This window comes from Pleurodeles waltl, chromosome 11, assembly GCF_031143425.1.
Source record: "Pleurodeles waltl isolate 20211129_DDA chromosome 11, aPleWal1.hap1.20221129, whole genome shotgun sequence".
NCBI lineage: Eukaryota > Metazoa > Chordata > Amphibia > Caudata > Salamandridae > Pleurodeles > Pleurodeles waltl.
Genome location: NC_090450.1, coordinates 954092786 through 954117978, shown reverse-complemented (window position 1 = coordinate 954117978; position 25193 = coordinate 954092786). Strand labels below are relative to the sequence as shown.

General features: G+C 52.0%; 1 protein-coding gene across 1 annotated transcript in view; it reads left to right on the top strand.

The window, feature by feature from the left end:
• Window positions 1-126: 126 nt before the first annotated feature.
• LOC138266409 (solute carrier family 2, facilitated glucose transporter member 11-like) overlaps window positions 127-25193 on the top strand; it is a 364472-nt gene continuing 339405 nt past the window's right edge. Inside the window, exon 1 of the mRNA XM_069215178.1 lies at window positions 127-251. Within this exon, the coding sequence (XP_069071279.1) occupies window positions 228-251 (24 nt within the window). The 5' untranslated portion in view covers window positions 127-227. The remainder of the gene's footprint in view (window positions 252-25193) is intronic.

The following is a 25193-nucleotide window of genomic DNA, read 5'->3' as shown; positions in this document are numbered from 1 at the left end:
TAGGTGAAGGGTTTTAGTTACTTTAAAAAAAAGTATGGACATGTGCCTCATAGATCCCACCCACTTCAACCTCTGCCTGAAAGCGGTACTGCCCCCACAACCTCGAGCAAGGGGGAAGGTTCACTGAACCACGCAGAATCTCACTGCCTATACCGTGCACAGAGGTGAAACTGGTGCCAGGGGACGGAGAAGCCGTATATACACCTGGATCTCCCAGAGCTGCAGAGATGGCCACCTTGCTCTCAGAACTGGTGAGTAGCAGCAAGGCTTCAAGTGGGATGGGACCATAGAGTGCTTAATTTGTGCTTGCAGTTTCCGGTGCGGGGCACTGGCACTTATTTTTGGGGGCCGGCGCTTCTTTTTCTGCCTCAAGCATTTATCGCTAGCAAAAGACACTTGAGAAATACGGAGGAAGAGAAAAACCTAAAAGTTTCACAAAGGGAGAAAGCAGAAAGTTGCAACAGTTTGCTGAAGGGCAGGATGTGGCTGTAAAAGGATTAAAGAGGCTGACATGGCTTCAGGATTACGCTGCCCCAGTATCCCTTGCTCTCACATTTAATTGCAGCAGCCGCGTGTTTCAGAGAAGAGCTTTGCGCACCAGCACGTTTTTATTTTCAAATTAAGGACTGCATATGGGGGTACTCGACAGTCATAAAGACTGACATTGAAACGGGGCCTGTTTGGTCCTATATTCATATCCTTAACTTCGCAAGCAAGACAGTGATACGTTTTTGAACCACGACTATAAATACCATGACACTAATTCATGTCAGCAACATAGCACGTTTAAATTTCATGTCTTGCTTTGCTTTTAGGTTGTATGCTTTTTTCTAAGATGTGGTGTTTTTGTAGTGCTTTCCTTCATGTAGCATATTACTGGCCTCTGAGTACAAGTGTTAGTCGTGTGCTTTTTAAAGGGTCAAGATTGGGAGCTCTGGAATTGAGGCTAAAGCCAGTGTTAGTTTCCCACAGTGCCCATCAGTGGGTCATGAAGGTGTTCAGAATATATGCTCATCCAGTCATTGGCCTCTCTGCATATCACACAGAGCAAATGTCATGTGTGCTAATTGTGATTCTATGCCAAAGTATGTGAAGGAGGTACACAACTTTCGAAATACACAGGGAGAAAGTAATGAGAATGCAGTGCTTGCATGTGGCTGTGTGTGTTGTGTGTCAGGGTGGTGATGTGAAGGCGATGCAAGGAAGTACATGCCTGATAGAGTGAAAAGAGGGTGCAGAATAAGAAAGATGAGTTGGAAGATATGCAGATGGGTGATTTCATAAAGTTTTGCAGAAATAAGGATGCACATGAGATTGCAGAAGAAAGTAGCGCAAAGAGAAGAAAAGGAATGAATGACACACTCCAAACACTACTACCCCTTCCACAGACTTTATGAATGTTAATCCATGGTCACATATTTTCAGAATTGAAACATTTTAAATGTATTTATTCACAACAAAATCGTTGTTACTCATTTATATGATACTAGTAACAAGTATTGGCAAAACCAATAGGTTTGGCTTGTTATAGGTTAATGTATGTTACTATGTAATATGTCAGGATGCAATAACTGAAAGCTCACAAGGGGTAACCAAAATAGGGGCCAGATGGAACTCCTTTGTGTAGCACAGAATTTTAGTTAACATATATTAAGACACATAGGCCCTCATTATAACATTGGCGGTATAAACCGCCTACCGCCGTGGCGACGGCTGGCAAAAGACCGTCGCCGCGGCTACCAGCCGTCCGCCATATCATGACCACAGCTGGATTTCCACCAGAAGGATGGCGGAAATCCGGCTGTGGCCATGCCGGCGGATGGCAGTAAGGTGGTGCTGCTGCCAGCAGCCACGCCACGCCAGTAGATTGCCACCAGACGTATTATGAGAAATAATACGGCCTGTCGGTATTCTGCTGGCGGATGCTGCCGCTGACAGCAGCGCCCCGTTTCCTGCCAGAGGACCCCCTGGACACAGGTAAGTGGGTGCTCCGACAGGGGAGGGGGATGGGGGGTGTTGTGTGTGTGTGTGGGTGTGTGTGTGTATGTCTGTGCGTGCGTGTATGCAGGTGTGTGTTGCATGTGTGTGCATGTCTGGGGGTGTGAGTGCGTGTATGTTGAGTTGTGTGGATGCGTGTCTGCGTGTATGTATGGAAGTGTGCGGATGTGTGTGTGAATGAATGTATGCATGCGGAGATGAAAGTGGGAATGGGTGTGTGTATGCATGTGTGCGTGTGTGAAGGGAGGGGCGGGGGGAACCTGTGGAGGGGGCAAGACCCCTATCAGTGACAGGGAAGGGATTTCCTGTCATTGATCGTGCCTACCGCCATGGTTTTTGTGGTGGTAAGGAAGCCATGAAAACCATGGTGGTAGGCGGGGTCATAATCCCGTGGGCGGTCAAGTGACGGTCGCAAGGCTGGAGATTGATGTCTCCAGCCCGGCGGCCGTTACCACCATGGCGGTCAGTGTGGTACATTGGCGGTTTGGCTTTGGCCAAACCGCCAGTGTCATAAATGGAGTAAAGTACCGCAAGCCTGTTGGCAGTACTTTCCTCCATATTACCACCAACCGTTGGGTCATAATGACCCCCATAATTATAGAGGCCACACCTTTTGGAAATGATTCCTAGTTACACTTCTTAGGCCAGGCCCCTTTTGAGACCCCTGCTCCCCCACTTTTTTCACCCCACATAATCCCCTGAGTAGTTGTATTCAGTGCTGTGTGCAGTTCTTCTTCAGGGAGAGGGAATAGCAGTGGCTTACTCCATGCACTAGGCATGGAGGTGCAGACAGGGAGAGACTATCCTGTAGCATTCAGGTTATTGGGGACAGAATATATCTGTTAGCCATTAAGTGGCCCCAGTGATTTAGGGATATGTTACCATTACTTTGGAAGCTGTACATGACTCCCGATGTAAAAGTGTAGGAAAGTGCCCCTTTTGGCATGGTTACCCCCCCCAACCTTTTGCCTGGTATTGATGCTAACCTGACTGAGAGTGTGCTGGGATCCTGCTAACTGGGCCCCAGCACCAGTGTTCTTTCCTTAAACTGTACCATTATTTCCACAATTGGCACACCCCTGGCACATAGCTAAGCCCCTTGTAAAAGGTACCAGTGGTTCTGTGAACAGGGAGGGTCCCTAAGGGCTGCAGCATGTATTGTGCCACCTTAAGAACCCCCTCACCAAATACATGCACACTGCCTTTGCAGATTGTGTGTGCTGGTGGGGAGAAAACTTGAATGTTGACATGGCATCCCACCCAGGGTGCCATGCCTACAAATCACTGCCTGTGACATAGGCATCTAGTAGGCCTTACAGCCCTAAGGCAGCGTACACTATACCACAGGTGAAGGCGTAGCTGCATGAGCAAAATTCCCCTACAGTGTCTAAGTCCATTCTTAGATATTGTAAGTGCAGTGTGGCCATATCATGAGCTGGGAGTTTGTCATTACGGAATCCAAAGTTCCATGATGGCTTTACTGAAGACTGGGAATTTTGGTATCAAACGTCTCAGAAAATAAACCCACACTGATGCCAGTGTTGGATTTGTTGTAAAATGTACATAGAGAGCATCTTAGAGATGACCCCTGTATTTTACCCTACCCTTTAGTGCAGATCTGACCAGTCTGTGCCTGCCTGCCACTAACAGACAAGTTTCTGACCCCATGAGGTAAGAGCCTTTGCGCTCTGTGGGGTCGGAAACAAAGCCTACTCTGGGTGGAGGTGCTTCAGACCTCCCCCCTGCAGGAACTGCAACACTTGGCGGTGAGCTTCAAAGGCTTAGGCCTCAACTTACAGTGCCCCAGGGCACTCAAACTAGTGGTGATGCCTGCCTCCCGGACCGAGCCCCACTTTTGGCGACAGGTCCAGTGGGAAAATTAGGCAAAACAGGGAGGAGTGCCCACTGCAGCTAGGGCCACTCATAAGGTGTCCAGAGCTAACATGACCCCCTCTTTGAAGAATCCTTCATCTTGTTTTGGAGGATAGGGACCAATAGGGCTAGGAATGTGCCGCCCTCCCCAAAAGGAAGTGGGCACAAGAAGGGTATAGGCACCCTCAGGGACAATAGCCATTGGCTACTGAGCTCTGACCCCTGTAACACCCCTAAATCTAGTATTTAGGCGCCCCTCTGAACCTCTCACCAGATTCCTCGTGACCTCAAGAAGAAAGAAAAAATAAGGACTGCTAGGCCGACTCCCCAGCAGAGAAGACTCTAGAAAACAACTAACTTGTCACCAGCCCTACAAACCTGTCTGCAGCTTCAAAGATCCCTGCTCCAAGAAGGCAACACATTCTGCAGGACCAGCAATCTCTACAAACCCCCAGAGGACTGCCTGCCCAGCAGAGGACCAAGAACTCCGGAGGACAGCAGCCCTGTTCTGAAGAAACCTTCAAAAATGACCCCAGAACTGCCCCGGATGCGCAAGTCCTGCCCACCAATCCAGAGAAGGTCCCCAGGTGATTCCAACCTTGAGTCCACCCTGGGTTGACCCCTCCTGGCCAACACAACAATTCCTTCAGCCTGAATCCAGAAGACCCCCCCTAACAGCGACCAGATCCGATTAAGATTCCCGATGTCCAAGGAAACTCCTGCACTCGCAGCCCCTGGCCTTGAGGAATCTGACTGACGGTCCAGCAACGTCCAGCGGGCACCTCTCCTGCCTGTCCAGCCTTTAGTTTCCCGGAACCGACCCCCTGTACCCAGTCTGCAACATCTTTTGTGACCCCCGGGTCCCCCCAATGAAAAGCATTGGGTGCCCAGGTCTGTGCTACCTGCACCCAGCCACCCTGTGCTGCAGTGGGTGTGTGTTTGGTGTGATGCTGTGCACCCCCCTCCCTCAGTGCTGACCTAAACCCCCAGGCCTGTGTCCTGGAATTACGGGTACATACCTGCAATCTGCGTTCTACCAAGCACCCCCATTCCTCATAGGATTCCATTGCAAACCAGACACCAAATTTAACCTCTGCTCCCAGCCGGCCCCGTGTTACTGTTGGTGTACTTTTGGGGTCAGCCTAAACTTTGAGCTGTGGACATCCTAACCCAAAAAGACTGGAATTGTAAGTCATGTACTTACCTGTTAATTGTGCTAACACTCCCCCCGGTCACTATTGACTCCTATCAAAAATTGCACTGTGTTGAAGTGTCAACTTTTGAAAGGGAAAAGTGTTACTTACTTGCAAACTGGTTTATTTGCAAAAACCAAACAAAGTACATTTGATACATATGCTTGATACCTATTGATAACTGTACTTACCTGCAACAAATTTCTTCTGGTTCATGTAATAAAGTAACAAAATACATTTTCGCTATATAAGAATTGGAGTTAGTCATTGAGTGTGTGCCTCATTTCTTGGCTGTTTGTGTACAACAAAAGCTTTGCACTACCTGCAGATAAGCCTAAGTGTTGCGCCACACTACCACAAAAGAGAGCATTAGTATTATGTTCTTTAGACCCTGTTAAGCCTCTGGAGAACCCCTAGATTCTATCCCCACACCATACCTCATTTTGGTATAGTATATACAGTGCCAGCTTCCCACAAAAAGTTTTTGAATTAACAACTGACTTTACGTTGAAACTTCGGAAGCTGTACATCGGGAGGTATTATACAGCAGGTGGGTTTTAACACTTTCACTTCACAGGTAAGTTATTTTACATAATTTTAACTTTATACAGCATATATAGGTATGCAAATATACACATATATATATTGTTAAGGATTGGTATCTTTAATTTGTTATTGTGCAATGACAATTTAATGTTAAATTAATCTAACTTACTTTATAAATTAAAATTAGTCAATATATTATAATTGAGTGTAAGGTTATTCCTATTTAAAGTAGATTAAAATTAAAAATGGGAATGTTCATTTTCCTATGATTTAATTTCAATATTGTAAATGTATTATATGGGCATGTGGTTTATGACTTTAAGTCTTTTTTTAAAGGTATTTTATTTTGGTGGGTAGAGGGACTGGTTTTGAGAGCAGTAAGGCAGGTTCAGGGATAGGTTAAGTTAAGAGGTATTATAGTACAGAAGTTTTAGATTTCTGGGATGATAAGTGATAAGGGTCAGTTAGGAATTTTTAGGGGTCAGGGATGAGCAGTGTTTAAGTGTAATAAAGGCTTTTCATTGCTGAGGGGTGGATAGCTTTTAGGGAATAGTAACGTTTTTTAGGGTTCCAAGAGTGGCAGTAAAAGCAGTTTTCAGGGTCCAGGGTTCAGGGATGAGCAACATTAATTAGTAGTAAAGGTTTTTTTTTTTTAAATCTTTTTTTATTTAATAATTGTTTCACACAAAAAGATAAAAAAGAACCAGTCATACTTAAAACATGTAACGTTACACAGTAATTTCTTTGCACCAATACTGGTTTCTCACACTTGTCATTAGCTTTCTTGTCATTGTGATTACTTAGGTGCATTCAGCTGGAGTTATTTAAAGTAATTAGGAGCGTGTAAGAAGTAGAATGTGAAAAAAAAGAATTATAGAGAGAAAGATAAGGAAGGAGGCATGTTCGAGGAGCCGTTTGTCAGGGGGTGAGAGGGGGGAGCCAGGGGAGGGCGGGGCAGACCGCCACGCCGCTGAGGCCTCGGGTCCTGGTCGGGAGCCGCCCCCTGCGTGCCCGCTTTCCGGTTCAAACTCGCTGCATACACTTGGATCTCGTTGGTACGCGGATTTAAGAAGGGGGTATGCCGAAGACCCGACCTCCACAGCCCGGTCGGCCCGTCCCCCACCCCCAGGCGCATCCCGGTCCGCCGCAGCGCAGCGCGTCCACTCCGTATTATATGTTGCATTTTATTGCCCTCAGCTCCGTATTGCGTCAGCGGTTTCCTGTTGGTCACTTTAGCTGGTGAGTGTTCTAGGGTATGTGTCATTGCGTTAATTACATGTGTAATCTGTGCTCTACCTGTTTTTTTTTTTTAACCTATTTGTTCAGGGGGATCGTTTATCATCTTTACTTTCCAGGATTGTGACAAAGGAGTTCCAGATTTCTACTCCCTTTACTTTGGTCCCCCAGTCCTGGAGCGATTGCAGTGTGTATGCTTCTGCTTTTGCCCACCGTAGGAGCTCTGTTTGCCATTTTTGCGTTCCCGGTGCATTAGGTGCTTTCCAGTGCATAGCTATTAGCCGTTGGTACAGGACCAGTGCCAGGTCTATGCATTTATGTATATGCTTCCGGCCTGTCTCTTATTCCCAGCAAGCAAAGTTCCGGGCTGGGGGACAATGCGGTATCTAACCATTCGGCTATTAGAGATATTATATCACTCCAAGCGATCATGATTGGGGGGCACTCCCATGTCATATGGAAAAAGGTGGCTTCAGCGGTTTCACGTCTGGGGCATTTCTGAGGCGATTGAGGGAACATGCGTGCAAGTCGATGTGGTGATAGATATGTCTGGTGTATATAATTGAACTGTGTGATTCGAAGCCTGGGGTTGAGTGACACGGTTTGAGTCGATGTTAGGGTCTGGTTCCACATGTGCTGTGAGAGAGTGGTAGCCAGTGTCTGGTCCCATCCGTTTTTAGCTGGTTCTTGACCTTTTGTGAATTGTGTAGTCAGGATTCTGTATAATCCAGATATGTTCATTGGGTCTTGTGTGCTATTTAGTAAGTCGTGTAAGATAGGGGCCGCTTTAGGCTCATTGTTTCCACAGTTCCATGTAGCGCGTATTAGTTGTCGTACTGGCCGAATGCAATAAAGTCTCCTCGCCCCAAGTTGTGGGCGCCAGCCAATGCCTCATAAGTTATTAAGGGGGTCATTCTGACCTCGGCGGTAAAAGGCGCTTACCGCCGGTCAGAAGACCGCCATAACACCGCCGCGGCCGCAGAAAGCCGCCACGGTCATTCTGACCCACAACGGCCAAACCTCCAAAAATCCGACCTCCACTGCAGGCCGCCACATCAGCGGGCAGCGATAAACTGGAGATGACCAAACCTCCACCGTCACGCCAACAGAAATACGCCCATGCCATTTCGACCCACAAATCAACGCAGCGGGCTTTCCAACTTGGTATTCCATTGGCGGTACACACCACCGCGGTCAAAATACACACACAGCACCAAAACACAGGCACATTGGACAATTACAAATACACACACCTGATACACATACACAACCCACTTCCACACAATCAATCAACTATAAAACACACCCCCACATCACCCACAAACCCCTACGACCACAATTACTGAGAGAAGGAGAGAGAGACACAGCAGACAATCCATAGCAATACACACTGCGGCACACTACACCATCACACACACCACATAGTAGCACAAAGCACCACACACCAACATACTCATCATCACATACACCACCCCACACCTCACCCACACCACCCCATGGCACCCCAAAGGCACCCACGCTTTTCGGACCAAGAACTCCGGGTCATGGTGGAGGAAATCCTAAGAGTGGAACCCCAGCTCTTCGGCTCACAGGTGCAGCACACCAGTATAGCTAGGAAGGCGGAGCTATGGCAGCGGATCGTGGACAGGGTCAACGCGGTGGGACAGCATCCCAGGAATAGGGAGGACATCCGCAAACGATGGAACGACCTACGGGGGAAGGTCCGATCGATGGTCTCCAGGCACAACATCGCGGTCCAGAAGACTGGCGGCGGACCCCCACCCACCCCTCCCGAATTTACATCATGGGAGCAAGAGGTCTTCAACATCCTGCATCCTCAGGGCCTCGCAGGAGTAGCCGGAGGAATGGACTCTGGTAAGTCCAATCTCAACTACTATATCCCCCCCACCCCACCAGCATGCCAACCCACACCCCCACCCTCACCCCCAACCCCCCAGCACACATCCTCCCTGACAATGTCTCACCAGCACCACCCACCCATCCCAACACCAACTCCTGCATGCCAACACAATCCATGGACACCCATCACCCAAGCATGACCACTGCACTTAACCCCCCCCCCACTAACTACCCTCACAACACCTCCCTCAAGGGAATGCCTGCACTGGGGGACGAGGGCACCCATAACACGCACGCCATTGCACACACAGAAACAATAACCAAACTCTCTTACCCCATGCAGGACCCGAACGCCAACACACCAGCCAGGAGGGTCCAGAAATGTCCATCCCACCCCCGGAACAGGCCCACAGTGAGGACAGCAGCTCTGTCGACACTGAACCTGATGACCAGCCCGGACCATCGGGGACCTCTGGGCAGTCGGTTCCCCTCACCCAGACACAGGCCACACCAGACCCGACCCCCTCTGCCAACACCAGCACAGCTCCCACCCAGCGGGCCCATGCCTCTGTCTCTAGGACACGTCAATCAGCGGTGTGTCTGCCACTACAGGGCACCCAGGCTAACCCAACACCCCAACAACAACAGGGACCTGGGGGCAGTGGGAGCGGGCACACCGTCCAGGAGACAGAGGCCAGGGGAAACCGGGCAGCTCGGAGGGCTGCTGTGCGACAGGGGGGGGAGGAGAGGCCCAGGGAACCCACTCTCCAAGAGGCCCTCACCACCATCATGGGGGCCTACCACCACTCCCAAGAGACGATGGCGACGGTACTGGCCAGGTTCACGGACATCCAGGCACAGCAGGAGGAACGCAACATGGGGTTCAGGGAGGAGCTGAGAATCATCGGGACCGCAATGGGGACCATCGTCCTGGCCCTCAACAGGATAGAAGACGCGTTGCGGGACCATGTGGCACCACACAGGGCCCCTGTCACTAGCCCGGACCAGGAACAGCCTACCACCTCCGCCGGCGCTAGTGGACAGGAGGCCCCAACACCACGACAGGCCACCAGAACCCCACCTCCTGCTGAAGAACAACCACCCCGTAAGAGGAGCCTGAGATCCAAAAAAAAGACAGAGTAGGATGTCAAGACCCCCGCCAGCAGGACATACCCCCTGAACTCTTACCACTGTCCCACATTGCCACCCTGTCCAACCATGAACTGCCTCTGCTCCATCCTTCCACAGGCAAAAGGACAATGCACCTGTGAGACTGAGAACTGGACTCTGCCATGGACATTACTCCACCCCCACCCATCACCCTTATAATCACATGTACCAATATCTAGCACTGTAAATAAATCACATATTGCACACAAATCAGTTTGGAGTCATGCTGTATTATTAGCAAATGTATTACATATTACTGTTCAATATCTGTTCTGTCAATTAGTGATGACAACATACCAATGTCAATACGCTGTAGTTCATGGGCAAACCAAGCAGAAGTCAGGCACTGAGTCATACAGCACTGAGAAGGGAAGGGAAAAACAAAAATTACCCAAAAAGATCTGGTGGGAACTACAGAAAGTACAGATGCAGGAGGCTATAAGCAATTGTGAAATGGCGTGGGTGATTCTTACCTGGGTGTTACTGGAAATACTGTTGTATCACTCTGTCCCTAATGTCTGTGTCGTCCTCTGAGTCTTCCTCCTCTTCACTCTCCACAGGCTCCACGGCTTCTACAACACCACCATCTGGACCATCCTCCTGCAGGAAAGGCACCTGGCGTCGCAAAGCCAGGTTGTGAAGCATACAGCACGCCACGATGATATGGCACACCTTCTTTGGTGAGTACATTAGGGATCCACCGGTCATATGCAGGCACCTAAACCTGGCCTTCAGGAGGCCAAAGGTTCGCTCAATCACCCTCCTAGTACGCCCATGGGCCTCATTGTAGCGTTCCTCTGCCCTTGTCCGGGGATTCCTCACTGGGGTCAGTAGCCACGGCAGGTTGGGGTAACCAGAGTCACCTATTAGCCACACACGGTGTCTCTGTAGCTGCTCCATCACATAGGGGATGCTGCTATTTCGCATCACATACGCGTCATGCACTGACCCTGGGAACTTGGCATTTACATGGGAGATGTACTGGTCAGCCAAACAGACCACCTGGACATTCATCGAATGATAACTTTTTCTGTTTCGGTACACCTGCTCATCGTCTTTTGGGGGTACCAAAGCCACATGGGTCCCATCAATGGCACCAATGATGTTGGGGATATGTCCAAGGGCATAGAAATCACCCTTCACTGTAGGCAAGTCACCCTCCTCTGGGAAAATTATGTAGCTCCTCATGAGTTTCATCAGGGCAGACAACACTCTGCTCAAAATCTTCGAAAACATAGGCTGAGACATTCCAGATGACATGGCCACTGTGGTCTGGAATGACCTACTTGCCAAAAAATGGAGGACTGACAAAACCTGCACCAGAGGGGGAATCCCTGTGGGTTGGCGGATGGGGGACATCAGGTCTGGCTCCAGCTGGGCACACAGTTCATGGATAGTGGCACGGTCAAGTCTGTATCGAAGTATTATATGGCGTTCTTCCATTGTCGACAGGTCCACCAGCGGTCGGTACACGCGAAGATTCCTCCTTCTCATCGCAAGTCCCAGCGGACGGTGCCTAGGAAGGACGACATGGAGCACAGAGTCAGCCAAACCACAGGTACGTACAGACAGCTTGCACAGTTAAAGAATGGCAATGGGTTGAAAGGCGTGTATGTGTGGCAATGCAAGGCCTAGGCCTGTGTGTCGCAGTCAAAATTAAGCCATGTAGGCCCTTGAAATGGCAGCTGCCTGACCTGTGAAGTGGGACAATGGGATGTGAGGTCAATGCGCTGGCGGGGCACACCGTGGCGGTAGGCGGTCGAAGACCGCGGCGCAAAGCCGCATTGGTTAACATTGAAGCCTATGGGTTTCAGGAGCCAATGACGAAGTGCGCCGGCGGTCGCGGTACGCACCGCCACGGTACGCACCGCCGCGGGCGTGACCGCCATTTTCTATCTGCTTAATCACTCGAGACCTGATCATCCACAGGAGAGGACCTATACTGCAAGTGCTGCAGTGACCTCGGTCTGGAAGATACAATGGCTGCTGCGACTGGGGAAAGGGCCCCTGCCTTCACGTCTGAAGAGTTGGAGAAGCTCGTGGATGGGGTCCTCCCCCAGTATGCGCTACTCTACGGTCCTCCAGACCAACAAGTGAGTACACCGGGTGCACATGGAATGGGCTATGCCTGTGTGGATTGGGGTGGATGTAAGTTGGTGGGGTGGGGGGCGAATGAGGAGTGCAACGCCCGACAGATGAGAGCATGTGCCATATGGCAAAGTTGGTGGGGGGGGCCAATTACATCTAACATGCAGGTCATTGATGATTTCCTCCTTTCCACCCTGTACATGTCAAATAGGTCAGCGCCCATCAGAAGATCGAGATTTGGCGTGCCATCGCCAAGGAAGTCCGGAACTTGGGAGTCCACAACAGACGGGGCACCCACTGCCGCAAGAGGTGGGAGGACATCCGCCGCGGAACAAGGAAGACCGCAGAAACACTGCTGGGGATGGCCTCCCAACCTAGGAGGGGTGCCAGTCGCACCATGACCCCCCTGATGTCCCGGATCCTGGCGGTGGCCTACCCTGAATTGGATGGGCGCTTTAAGACATCACAGCAGACACAAGGGGGTGAGTATCAGCACATTCTCCTATCTTTCTGCGCAGTGGAGGTGTCTGGGTGGGGGAGGAGGGCTGTGGGTGACATTAGGCCAGGGCGCTTTCTGTAGTGTAGTCCTCTCCCTTAGGCATGGCCCTGTGCCCCCGGCCCCCACCTCGGTAGGGTGACAAGTACAGCCATTGAAGGTCCAGCATCTCCCATGTGCGCGTTTGACGTCTCTTGGCCTGTTGTCTTAGTCAGTAGTACTGAGTAGTGTACCCCGAATGCGCGGCTTAGTGCATTAGGCACCTGTGTCTGTCCTCTCCGCCAACGGTGTTGACATTGCATGCACTCAACCTGGTCTTCTTTTTTCTCCCCCCACCCTTTCTCTTCATCTTCTTGTGCATGTGTGCATTAGCATCATCAGGCGGAGGAGATTTGGCATCGGAGCACGAGGGAGCTGCAGGACACAAGGCCCCGGTGGGCCCAGGAACAGACACCGAGGGCACCAGTGATCTGGAGGGCGAGGGGAGCACCACGACGGGGACCGCTGGTGAGAGCAGCGAAAGCGACACGTCCTCGGATGGGAGCTCCCTAGGGGTGGCGGCAACATCCGTGCCCCCCGCCTCTACAGGTACAGCCGCCACCCAGCGCACCAGCCCCGCCCTCCCAGCAGCCCCTCAGTCTTCGCTCCGTACCGGTTCGCCCAGGAAGGCGCGCGTCTCCTTCGCCCCAGGCACCTCAGCTCCTGCCCCTGTTGCCCCTGCTGCCCTCAGTGCGGAGCTCATTGACCTGGTAAGGACGCTCATTGTTGGGCAGACGACCCTTTTGAATGCCATCCAGGGTGTGCAAAGGGAGGTGCAACAGAGCAATGCGTACCTGGAGGGCATTCATTCGGGTCAGACTGCCCATCAACGAGCGTTCACTGCTCTGGCCTCAGCACTGACGGCAGCCATTGTCCCTGTTTCCAGCCTCCCTCTTTTACTGCCTCCAGCCTTTCTCTGTCTCCTGTTCCTCAGCCTATCCCATCCACACCATCAGACCAGCCTGCACACACCTCAACACCCAAGAGCAGCTCATCCAAACACAAGCACCACAGATCCCACAAACACTCACCCAAGCAACACCCAGATGCAGACATGCCAACAGCCACTGCCACCCCTGTGTCCCCCTCCTCCTCGTCTCCCTCCTCCCTCCCTGTGACGTCTACACTCACACCTGCATGCACCCCAACATCAGCCAGTGCTTCCATCACCACCTCACCCTCCAGTACAGTCCACACTCGTGCAGTCACCACCCCCACTGCCATTTACACGTCCCCTGTGTCCTCTCCCACTGTGTCTGTCACCCCCTCTTCCAAGACACACAAACGCAGCCAGCCACCCACCCAACAGCCATCCACCTCACGACAGCCTACAGCACCAGCACCTTCACCCAATGACAGCACACCTGACTCTCCTACAACCACCTCCTCTACCTCCACTTCCATCTCCACCTCTCCTACCCTTTACCTTGGCCCTAAAAAACTTTTCATGGCTAACCTTGACCTCTTCCCCCCGATGAGCTCCCCCATCCATCTTCAAAGAGTCCCAAGAGCACCGCAGCCACCACCAGCCCAGCTTCGGGTGTCACTGTTGTGCATGGGTACTGGAGCCCACCCTTTGCCAGCAGTGACACATCGATCAGCAGCAAGGACACGTCCAGCCCCCCCCCCGGCAAGAGGACCCGCAAAAACAAGGGCCGCCGTGCGAGGACCGACAGGGCTGCCCCCAAGGAGCAATGTGCGGCCACTTCACCACCCACACCATCTAGGGGAGGCAAGGGCCCGAGAGCCCCATCAAAGGAGCGGAAGGGCAGCAGGAGCGCGGAGAAGGTGGACCCCACATGCCACATCCCAGCTGGGAAGGAGGACACTAAGGAGGCCAGGAGTCCGTCCCCGAAGGGTCCAGAAACGTCACGGTCTGAGGGCGACTGAGCAGGGAGTCCAGGCCAGGTCTGGCTCCCTTGACCTGCTGGATGAGCACCGCTGAACAGGGCCCGCGGTGAAGAAGAGCACCGCTGAACAGGGCCCGCCGTGGAGAAGAGCACCGCTGAACAGGGCCCGCGGTGGAGAAGAGCACCGCTGAACAGGGCCCGCGGTGAAGAAGAGCACCGCTGAACAGGGCCCGCCGTGGAGAAGAGCACCGCTGAACAGGGCCCGCCGTGGAGAAGAGCACCGCTGAACAGGGCCCGCCGTGGATAAGAGCACCGCTGAACAGGGCCCGCGGTGAAGAGGAGCACCGCTGAACAGGGCCCGCCGTGGAGAAGAGCACCGCTGAACAGGGCCCGCCGTGGAGAAGAGCACCGCTGAACAGGGCCCGCCGTGGAGAAGAGCACCGCTGAACAGGGCCCGGCGTGGAGAAGAGCACCGCTGAACAGGGCCCGCCGTGGAGAAGAGCACCACTGAACAGGGCCCGCCGTGGAGAAGAGCACCGCTGAACAGGGCCCGCGGTGAAGAAGAGCACCGCTGAACAGGGCCCGCCGTGGAGAAGAGCACCGCTGAACAGGGCCCGCCGTGGAGAAGAGCACCGCTGAACAGGGCCCGCCGTGGAGAAGAGCACCGCTGAACAGGGCCCGCCGTGGAGAAGAGCACCGCTGAACAGGGCCCGCCGTGGAGAAGAGCACCGCTGAACAGGGCCCGCCGTGGAGAAGAGCACCGCTGAACAGGGCCCGCCGTGGAGAAGAGCACCGCTGAACAGGGCCCGCGGTGGAGAAGAGCACCGCTGAACAGGGCCCGCCGTGGAGAAGAGCACCGCTGAACAGGGCCCGCCGTGGAGAAGAGCACCGCTGAACAGGGCCCTTCTTTTCAAGCACCGCTCCGCTGGGCACCGCCGTCTCAAGCACCGCTCCGCTGGGCCCTTCATCTCAAGCACCGCTCTGCTGGGCCCTTCCTCTCAGGCACCGCTCCGCTGGGCCCTTCATCTCAAGCACCGCTCCGCTGGGCCCTTCCTCTCAGGCACCGCTCCACTGGGCCCTTCATCTCAAGCACCGCTCCGCTGGGCCCTTCCTCTCAGGCACCGCTCCGCTGGGCCCTTCCTCTCAGGCACCGCTCCGCTGGGCCCTTCCTCTGAAGCACCGCTCGGCTGGGCCCTTCATCTCAAGCACCGCTCCGCTGGGCCCTTCCTCTCAAGCACCGCTCGGCTGGGCCCTTCATCTCAAGCACCGCTCTGCTGGGCCCTTCCTCTCAGGCACCGCTCCGCTGGGCCCTTCCTCTCAAGCACCGCTCCGCTGGGCCCTTCATCTCAAGCACCGCTCTGCTGGGCCCTTCCTCTCAAGCACCGCTCCGCTGGGCCCTTCATCTCAAGCACCGCTCCGCTGGGCCCTTCCTCTAAGGCACCGCTCCGCTGGGCCCTTCATCTCAAGCACCGCTCCGCTGGGCCCTTCCTCTCAGGCACCGCTGGGCCCTTCATCTCAAGCAGCGCTCCGCTGAGCCCTTCTTCTCAGGCACCGCTCTGCTGGGCACTTCATCTCAAGCACCGCTCCGCTGGGCCCTTCCTCTCAGGCACCGCTCCGCTGGGCCCTTCAACTCAAGCACCGCTCCGCTGGGCCCTTCATCTCAAGCACCGCTCCGCTGGGCCCTTCCTCTCAAGCACCGCTCCACTGGGCCCTTCATCTCAAGCACCGCTCCGCTGGGCCCTTCCTCTCAGGCACCGCTCCGCTGGGCACCGCCGTCTCAAGCACCGCTCCGCTGGGCCCTTCATCTCAAGCACCGCTCCGCTGGGCCCTTCATCTCAAGCACCGCTCCGCTGGGCCCCGCCGTCTCAAGCACCGCTCCGCTGGGCCCTTCATCTCAAGCACCGTTCCGCTGGGCCCTTCCTCTCAGGCACCGCTCCGCTGGGCCCTTCATCTCAAGCACCGCTCCGCTGGGCCCTTCCTCTCAGGCACCGCTCCGCTGGGCCCTTCATCTCAAGCACCGCTCCGCTGGGCCCTTCCTCTCAGGCACCGCTCCGCTGGGCCCTTCCTCTCAGGCACCGCTCCGCTGGGCCCTTCCTCTCAAGCACCGCTCCGCTGGGCCCTTCATCTCAAGCGCCGCTCCGCTGGGCCCTTCCTCTCAAGCACCGCTCCGCTGGGCCCTTCATCTCAAGCGCCGCTCCGCTGGGCCCTTCCTCTCAGGCACCGCTCCGCTGGGCCCTTCCTCTCAAGCACCGCTCCGCTGGGCCCTTCATCTCAAGCACCGCTCCGCTGGGCCCTTCCTCTCAAGCACCGCTCCGCTGGGCCCTTCATCTCAAGCACCGCTTCGCTGGGCCCTTCCTCTCAGGCACCGCTCCGCTGGGCACCGCCGTCTCAAGCACCGCTCCGCTGGGCCCTTCATCTCAAGCACCGCTCCGCTGGGCCCTTCATCTCAAGCACCGCTCCGCTGGGCCCCGCCGTCTCAAGCACTGCTCCGCTGGGCCCTTCATCTCAAGCACCGCTCCGCTGGGCCCTTCATCTCAAGCACCGCTCCGCTGGGCCCTTCCTCTCAGGCACCGCTCCGCTGGGCACCGCCGTCTCAAGCACTGTTTATGGTTCACTCAGCCCACCATGCCTCCTCCTTGACCAGTGGAGACTGTCATCCACCTGATGGACTGTGGCTTTGCACTCCCCAGGATGGTCCAGTGGGCAGCCCACCCACTGTAAAGACATTGAGAGACTGTGGCTTTGCACTCCCCAGGATGGTCCAGTGGGCAGCCCACCCACTGTAGAGACATTGAGAGACTGTGGCTTTGCACTCCCCAGGATGGTCCAGTGGGCAGCCCACCCACTGTAGAGACATTGAGAGACTGTGGCTTTGCACTCCCCAGGATGGTACAGTGGGCAGCCCACCCACTGTAGAGACATTGAGAGACTGTGGCTTTGCACTCCCCAGGATGGTACAGGTGGCTCCTCGTGGATCTGGCGTCGTGGACTCATGTGGCTGTGGTGCCCCCCCCCTTCCCTTCCCCCTGAGGTGCCTGTAGTTTTTACATCTGATGCCCCTGCAGTGTTCTCTCCAAAGGACTCAGGTCTCCTGTGTGGGCTTTGCCCTTGTTTCTCAAAACTTTGGCCCACGGACATGATGAATTCGTAGGATGTGCAGGACTTGTTACTTCAGTTATACACTGATGTGTATATCATTTGTTTTCTTGTAAATATCTTTCATGGTTGTACGATAATTGCCAGGAGCTTTTTGGTACATAAATATTTATTCCAAATTTGATTATGTCCTAGCATTTTTCTGGGGTGTTTGGGTGGTGTCACTGTGACTTGTTGCTCTGCATTGGTGTGTACATAGTTGGGGGGGGGGGTCGCATATGTGTGTGCCCGTAACCTTTCGTCCTCCCCCCTCCCGTGTGTCGTAGGTGCAGTACTCACCGTTGTCGTCTGCGCTGGACTTCGTACTCGTGGTAGATGAGAAGGTAGACGAGAGCAGGTAGGATGTTTAATTCGGGTTCCATGCTGTCCTCCTTCCTCCTGGAGTGCGTAGTGGTGAGCGTTTTCCCGTTCGTAGTCTGTTTCCGCCGTGTTTTTATCGGCGGTGCTCCCGCCCCGGAAAAGGTGGCGGATTGGTGAGTTGTGATAGTGTGGGCGGTACATTGTCTGCCGCCTGGCTGTTGGCGGTGACCGCCGCGCTGTTTGTTTGTACCGCCGTGGCGGTCGGAGTGTTAAAGTGGCGGTCTGTGTCGGCGGTTCCCGCCAGGGTCAGAATTCCATATTTTTTACCGCCAGCCTGTTGGCGGGTTGGCCGCCGCTTTAACACCGACCGCCAGGGTTAGAATCACCCCCTAAGTGTCCGTCTCTATATATATCACCCACTGTTTGTATGCCTTACTCCGGCCATGTTGTTAGGCCTAGTTTTCCAGCTATCTTTTCGATTTTTGGGATATCCAGAAGTGGTATCTTAGGGGAGTATTGTGGTTTCTTGTCCCCGGTTAATGCGAATCGATTCCATATCCAAAGTGCATTATTAAGTAGAATGTTTTGTGTGCGCCGTGATTCATCCCGGTCCATCAGGTAGCGTATTATATTGGTGTGACCCAGGTCGTTATGTATAGTTTGTGCTTCTATTTCGCTGGGTCGCATATCCATTTAAGCACCCACTGCAGTTTGGCAGATGCATAGTACAGTTCGAATCGTGGTACCCCCATCCCTCCCTGTGCTAGTGGGTGATATATTTTCGCCCTCTGCGGCGTCCATTACCCCATATTAAGTCCGTCAGTATACTGGTCAGGGTTTTAAAAAAGGAGCCAGGCAGTGCCAGTGGTAGCGGCGAGAATAAATACAGCAGGCACAGTAGAACAATCATCTTCTCTATGGCCACTCTTCCCATAGGGGAGAGTGGGAGCGAGCACCAAAAGGGTAGGGAACCCCAGAGGGATCTAATCGCTTGTCCTAGGTTGCCCTCTTTGAGGTCTTGGGGATCATGACAGATGTTTATCCCCAGGTATTTGAATGTGGTGTGGCACCATTTCAAATCTCCCGGAGGGTAGGTCGTACGGTGTATCTCTGGAATCGCGCGCATTGGAAATAGACAGGATTTCGACCAGTTCACTTTTAAACTGGACACAGTGCCGAATTGTTCCAGCAGCTTGAGTAGACCAGGAAGGGAAGCTGCGTAGTTTCGTAGGAATATTAGTGCATCGTCCGCATACAATGACACTATGCAATGCATGTGTCCATCTTGAATGCCCCAGGCTGGTGCGAGTGTCCGCAGTCAGGCAGCCAGGGGCTCGATGGCGAGAGCGAACAGCAATGGGGATAGTGGACAACACTGCCTAGTGCTCTTTTCGATATTGAGCTTCTGGGAAATGGTTTCTCCTGTCTTGACTCTTGCTGTCGGTTTGGTGTATAAGGCTCTGATCCAGTTAGTGTATGTCTTGCCAAAACCCATTAGGTTAAGTGCTTCCATCAGGAAGGGCCAGCCTAGTGTGTCAAATGCCTTTTTGATATCCAGTGACACTGCTACCTGCTTGTAATCGCCCTCTGTGGTGTTTGCCGTCAGGCGTAATAAGTTCCATATATTATTAAATGTGTTGCGGCCGGGTATGAATCCAGACCGGTCGCGGTGCACCAGGCCCGGCAGCAAAGGGAGCAGGTGATTTGCTAATATTTTTCCAAGCAATTTGCAGTCTGAATTTAATAACGATAGCGGCCGGTATGAACGGACATCCATTGGGTCGCGGCCTGGTTTAGGCAGCACCACTATTACTGCCTCTCGCTGTGATTCTGACAACTAGCCTTGTTCTAAGGCTTCATCCAACATTTCTAAGTATGGTGCTAATGTTTGTGCCTGGTAAGTGCTGTTGTATTCTATAGGGAGGCCGTCGCTGCCCGGCGCCTTGCCATGCGCCAGCTGCTGCAATGCCTGCTGCACTTCCGTGAGGTCTATCGGTCTTTCCAGTTCCCCAGCCTGTGTTGTCGTGAGGCGATTTATTTGTATCCCTCTGAAGAACGCGCACAGCTGTTCCAGTGAGGGAGGGGGTTGAGCCCTGTACAGTGTACTATAGTATTCTTTAAAGGCATAATTTATTTCGGCTTGGGTGTTTATTATTGTCCCTGTGTCTAGGCGGATGGCCCCGATAGGGACACATACTATAGTATTCTTTAAAGGCGTCATTTATTTTGGCTTGGGTGTTTATTATTGTCCCTGTGTCTAGGCGGATGGCCCCGATAGGGACACTATGTTGCTTGCTCTTCAGGAGCCATGCTAGGAGTCTTCCTGGCCTATCCCCCTCTGCGTGTGTGCGGGCCAAGTGATATTGATAATCGTATTGCCTCAGGCGGTGGTCTGTCTCATTCCACTGTGTCCTTAGTCTAGTGAGGTCTGCGTTTTTTATTGTACCCTCTGCGAATTTGCATTCAGCAGTACGTACGTTCTGCTCATGCTTGCGGATTTCGTTTGTTAATATTTGCCGTACTCCCCTGGTCATTGTCATGCATGTGCCCCTTATTACCACCTTGTATGCATCCCATTCATTTGCTCTGGATTTCGTTGTTCCACTATTTAGTGTGAAGTATGAAGTGATTTGAGTGGCTATTTCTTTTCTAAAAGGGGGGTCCTGTAAAAGTCTTGATTGGAGGCGTCATGTCGGGATTCGGGTGCATGGTCTACCCCATTTGATATGTGCTATGAGTGGGCAGTGATCTGAGATTACCCTTGCAGTGTATTCTGCGTTAGTGAATTTGTGTATCAAGTCTTGTGAGCTGAGTATTAAGTTTATGCAGGTGTGTAGAAAGTGTACAGGTGAGTGGTAGGAGTATTCTCTGTCCAGTGGGTGTAGGTGTCTCCATACACCGATTAGGTGGCGCTCCATCATCCAGGATTGCAGTATTTGTCAGATTTTCCTTACTGGGGCAGCTACTAGCGGGGGGTGTGATCTATCCATGTCTATTTTTGGGACGCAGTTCATGTCACCGCCCCATATGCTGGGCATGTTTAGGGTATTTGACAAGCGGGTGATGGTGGTTTGTAGGAATTCACCCTGTCTAACATTTGGGGTATATAGCCCAGTAATCACCAGTGGTTCACCATCGAGAAAGTCTACCAATTGTATAAATCTGCCTTCCTTATCTGTTATGTCGTGCTTCACAGTGTAGGGGACCCCCGGTGCTATCCAAATCAGGACACCCCTTGCAAAAGACGATGTCCCTGCGCCGTATATCTGTCCCGCCCATCTCTTTTCTATTACTTCGATGTCTACTGGTGTAATGTGTGTTTCTTGTAATTAGGCAATGTGTATGTGATGGCATTTTAATTGTGCACATATCTTATTTTGCTTGATCGTGCCTGCCATGCCCTTAACATTCCAAGTTAATATGTTATATATGGTTTCTCTGTGCGTCATTTTACATTATAGCGTCTTTCGCTCACAGAGCCCGCATCGGGGGCAGGATCATCTCCACCCACCGCACAGCACAGGCCCACCGCAACGCACCAGCCCCCCCGGTCCCATTAGACCATTTCTATAGGATAGTGATAGCCCCCAGAGAGTGGGGTAGGTTCCTCCAAAGCTGAGGTTAAATGAAGAAAACAACATGAGAGAATATAAAGGATATACTGGGCAAGGCACAACTTTAAACGCTGTGGCACAACCGGTGCCTAAATCATATTCAGTGAGGCTCTGTTCCATTCAGATACCGTTCAGGTAGTAGGAGGCGTGGGTTGGTAGGGGCCGAGTTCGCGCCCGTGGCCCACCACTATAATGTTTGTCCCCAGCGCAGTCTTGTGTTTTGCTGTGCGGGACGATTCTGATGATTCCGCAGCTTCGAGTATCTGCGTTGAGCGGTCCATATCCGGTGCTGTGTTAATTCGTCTGTTCTCGCGCTCGGTATTCCCGATCATTTAAGGGCGGATAATACTAGGTGCTGCTACTTTGGGGCTCTTTCTGGGGATCCTCATATTTCGTCAGCCGTCCGAGGAGTGAGGTCCGGGCCCCCGGCCAACAGAGAGAGGGAGGGTCTGGATCCGCTGCGCTGTGAGCTGCTGTCGTTGAAATCTGCTTTGTTGCTAGTGTTCAGTTGCGAGCGTGCGAGTGTGCTGATTTCTTTTAAGGCTTGTGCCTGATCATTCGCCATCTGTGATTTTGTTGGTCGCATCGGAGTGTTTTTCTTTTTTTTTCTTCGGGGGTAAGGTGTTATTCAGTCTTCCTTCGCCTTGTCGTCTTTTGATGAGTCGACCAGGCCCTTAGAGTGTGCCCAAGTCCATGCGTCCTCCGGTGTTGGGAATATAAGTGTTCTTTCATCTACGATTATTCGCAGGCGAGCTGGGAACATAAGTGAATAAGTGATTTTGTGTTTGCGTAGTACTTGCTTGATTTTAACATACAATGCTCTCTTGTTTTGCACTTCCGTCGTGTAGTCCGGGTAGGCAGTGACAGTGCTGTTCTCCATGCTGACTGTTCCTGAGGTTCTGAAATGTTGTAAGACTAGGTCCCTGTCTCTGCAATTTAGGAATCGTGCTATCAGTGGGCGAGGCGGAGCTCCCGGCCGGGGGTTCTGCCTGGAATTCTGTGTGCTCTTTCTATGATTGGTACTTTTGAGTAGTAAAGGTTTTTAAATGTTTAGGGATATTTAGGGTTTAGGCATAGGAAGGAGTTTTTATGATTCAGGGATGGTAGAGTTTAGGAGTATTAATGAGTTTTAAGGTCACAAGGATGGGTAATGCAAACATACCTTACAAAATAAATAAGAATTTAAGTTAAAGTAAATTAAAGTTACATTTTAAATAATGTAATCATTGTAAATAACTTAATTTTTCATTAAATAAATATAAAAAAGTAAACTCATTTTAAGAATTTATATACATATTTTTTCATATATAACATATACACCGAATTTGTCGACGTATTAAAATAGACAGTTTGCAAAAGGTGTGGTATGGAATGAACTCTCTCCATAGAGTAAACACTGTTAACAGAACTTTGTTCTCTGCTGATATCAGCTTCATTTCTCAATGTTGGCTCAGTGTGTGTCAGGGGTTTGATACTAGGGATGGGCGAAAAAGTCAGCTCTGCCAGTGGAGTTTTGCCCACTCTGTATTCTGCATGTAGTACGGAGGGCTGGTAAAACTCCACCAACCACAATATGGTAGAGTTTTGCCAATGTTAAGTTGGTGAGCAAGAATGTGTGTCCCCTAGTGTGATTTCTGCATGCTTGAACACTTCCCAGCGAGATTTCTCAATGTGGGCGGTCATGGCAGGTCACGACCGTTCCTGTTGAGAAAGCTGTTGCTCGAATAGAGAATCTACTAGAGCGGCAGAAAGAAGCAGCGTCCTCTGGCACTCCCAATGGTGCAGTGTGAGAAAACAGGGCTGATTGCAGAGGCCCCATAACTTTTTGCCCCCATTTTCCACTTTATGCTGGTGTTTTCCTGACTCTGATGGTGCCCTGGGTACTGCTAACCAGTCCCAGGGCCTGTGCTCTGTGTAAAATGGATATGCAAATTAGGCTAATTATAATTGGCTAAGTTAACCTACCTATAAGTCCCTAGTATATGGTAGGGCATGTAGGTTTAGGGACCACAGCATAGGTGGTGCACACCTAGGTGCATTGCTGAGGTGCCCAGTGACATTTTAAAAGCAAGCCTGCCTTGCTGGCTGCTTTTAAATAAAAGTTATATGCAAATTCGACTTTGGAATTAAAGGTACTTCCAAAGTCTTAAACTACCTTATTTTTACATATAAGTCACCCCTAAGGTGTGCCCTATGTGCCCCTAGGGCTGGGTGCCATGTAACTATAAGCAGGGACTTTATAAAAATAGATTTATAAGCCCTGGTGAGGTAAAAACAGCCAAATTCGTTTTTCCCTCATTGAAGTAAATGGCCTTCATAGGCTAGAATGGGCAGACTTTATTTTAAATTTTAAAGTCTCCTTAAATGTTACATACCAAGAATTTGGTATCAAATTGATTGTTGTAATAAATCCCACAACTTCCAGTTGTTGGATTTAATATAACTAGTTCAGGTAAAAAGTTTAGACTTTACCTAAAAAGTTGCCAATTTCAGCTCTGCATTGTTTTTGCTGCTGTGCTCTGATTGGCCAGCCTGCAGCAGCTTCTGCCAGGCTACCTTGATGAGGTGTGAAGTGGCCTGACTTCACACAAAGGAATGTGCTTGGGGGAGAGAATCTCCCCTCAGCAGATGGTGAGGCAGGAAGGGGGAGGGCTGCCAAACTGGTCTTCAAAGGCAGAGAAGGACATTTGCAGCACCCAGCAACACCCCCACATCCTGCAACCCCAGACAATTAGGTGCCCCCTTGATTAGATTAGGAGAGGGCAGGAGAGGGGTGTGTTTATGATTTTTAGCCACACCAGTGGGTGGGCTCAGCCAGATGTAACCTCCAAAAATCAGATTCAGCCATGTTGGATTTTTGGAGACTGTTGCCTTTTGGGATGGATTTTTGCCACACTTCCCAGGAAGTGGTCATCACAGGGGGACGACCCTGTACCTGATTGGAGGACCAGGACCCCCCTGCTTTTCACCCAGGAGCAAGGATAAAACTGGCAGAACTGCACCCACGCCTCAGATCCCCTCCAGAATTCAACAAGAAAGGAACTTAAGGAGAAGAAGGACTGCCCTGCTGGACCCCTGGCCTGCACCTGGAACCTGCACTCAGAAGGACTGCACCAGCTGCACACTTGGGCTTCACCACAAGAAGGACTTTGCCTGGCTTCAACTGGTTCAAGGAGGGACTCCCTGTTTGCTACAGGTGAAAAATTGCTAAACCAGAGTCCCCTGCACCAACTCCTGAAGAAAGCGACCAGCTGACCACTGTCCAGTGGCCAAAAAGGAGTTTGCGCCAGGTGCATTCTGGGAGTTGAAGTCCGCACCCCCAAGGACCATCACAGAACTTCTGGACCCTTGGGGTGAGCTGTGGACCCCAAAAGAACCTTAAAAGAACATCTGGGTGAAGCCCAAGAAGTTTGGAAAAGATTGGAGAATTTTAAAAAAAAAGCTCCATAAAGTGACCGACCCGACGCGGAAATTCTAGCCGGCTTGCCTCAACCGCGACCCGGCCTGACTTCGTGGTTCGTCCCGGTAAAGAAAAACATCCAAAAAAGAGACTAAGTCCGAACGTAAAAAGTTGACCGGGACCTCCCAGCCATCGTATCCGAGAAGGGCTCCATAGACGTCGGATCAAGATCCAGGTTTACCCCGGTCGAAGGATTTTCATCTCGAAAAAACGACTAAGTCCGAAGGTAAAAATCACCACCGAGGAAACCGACTTCGCGTATCTGGACAAGGGCTCCAGGAGGTCGGATTCAACTGGCAGGTTCGTCCCGGGGAA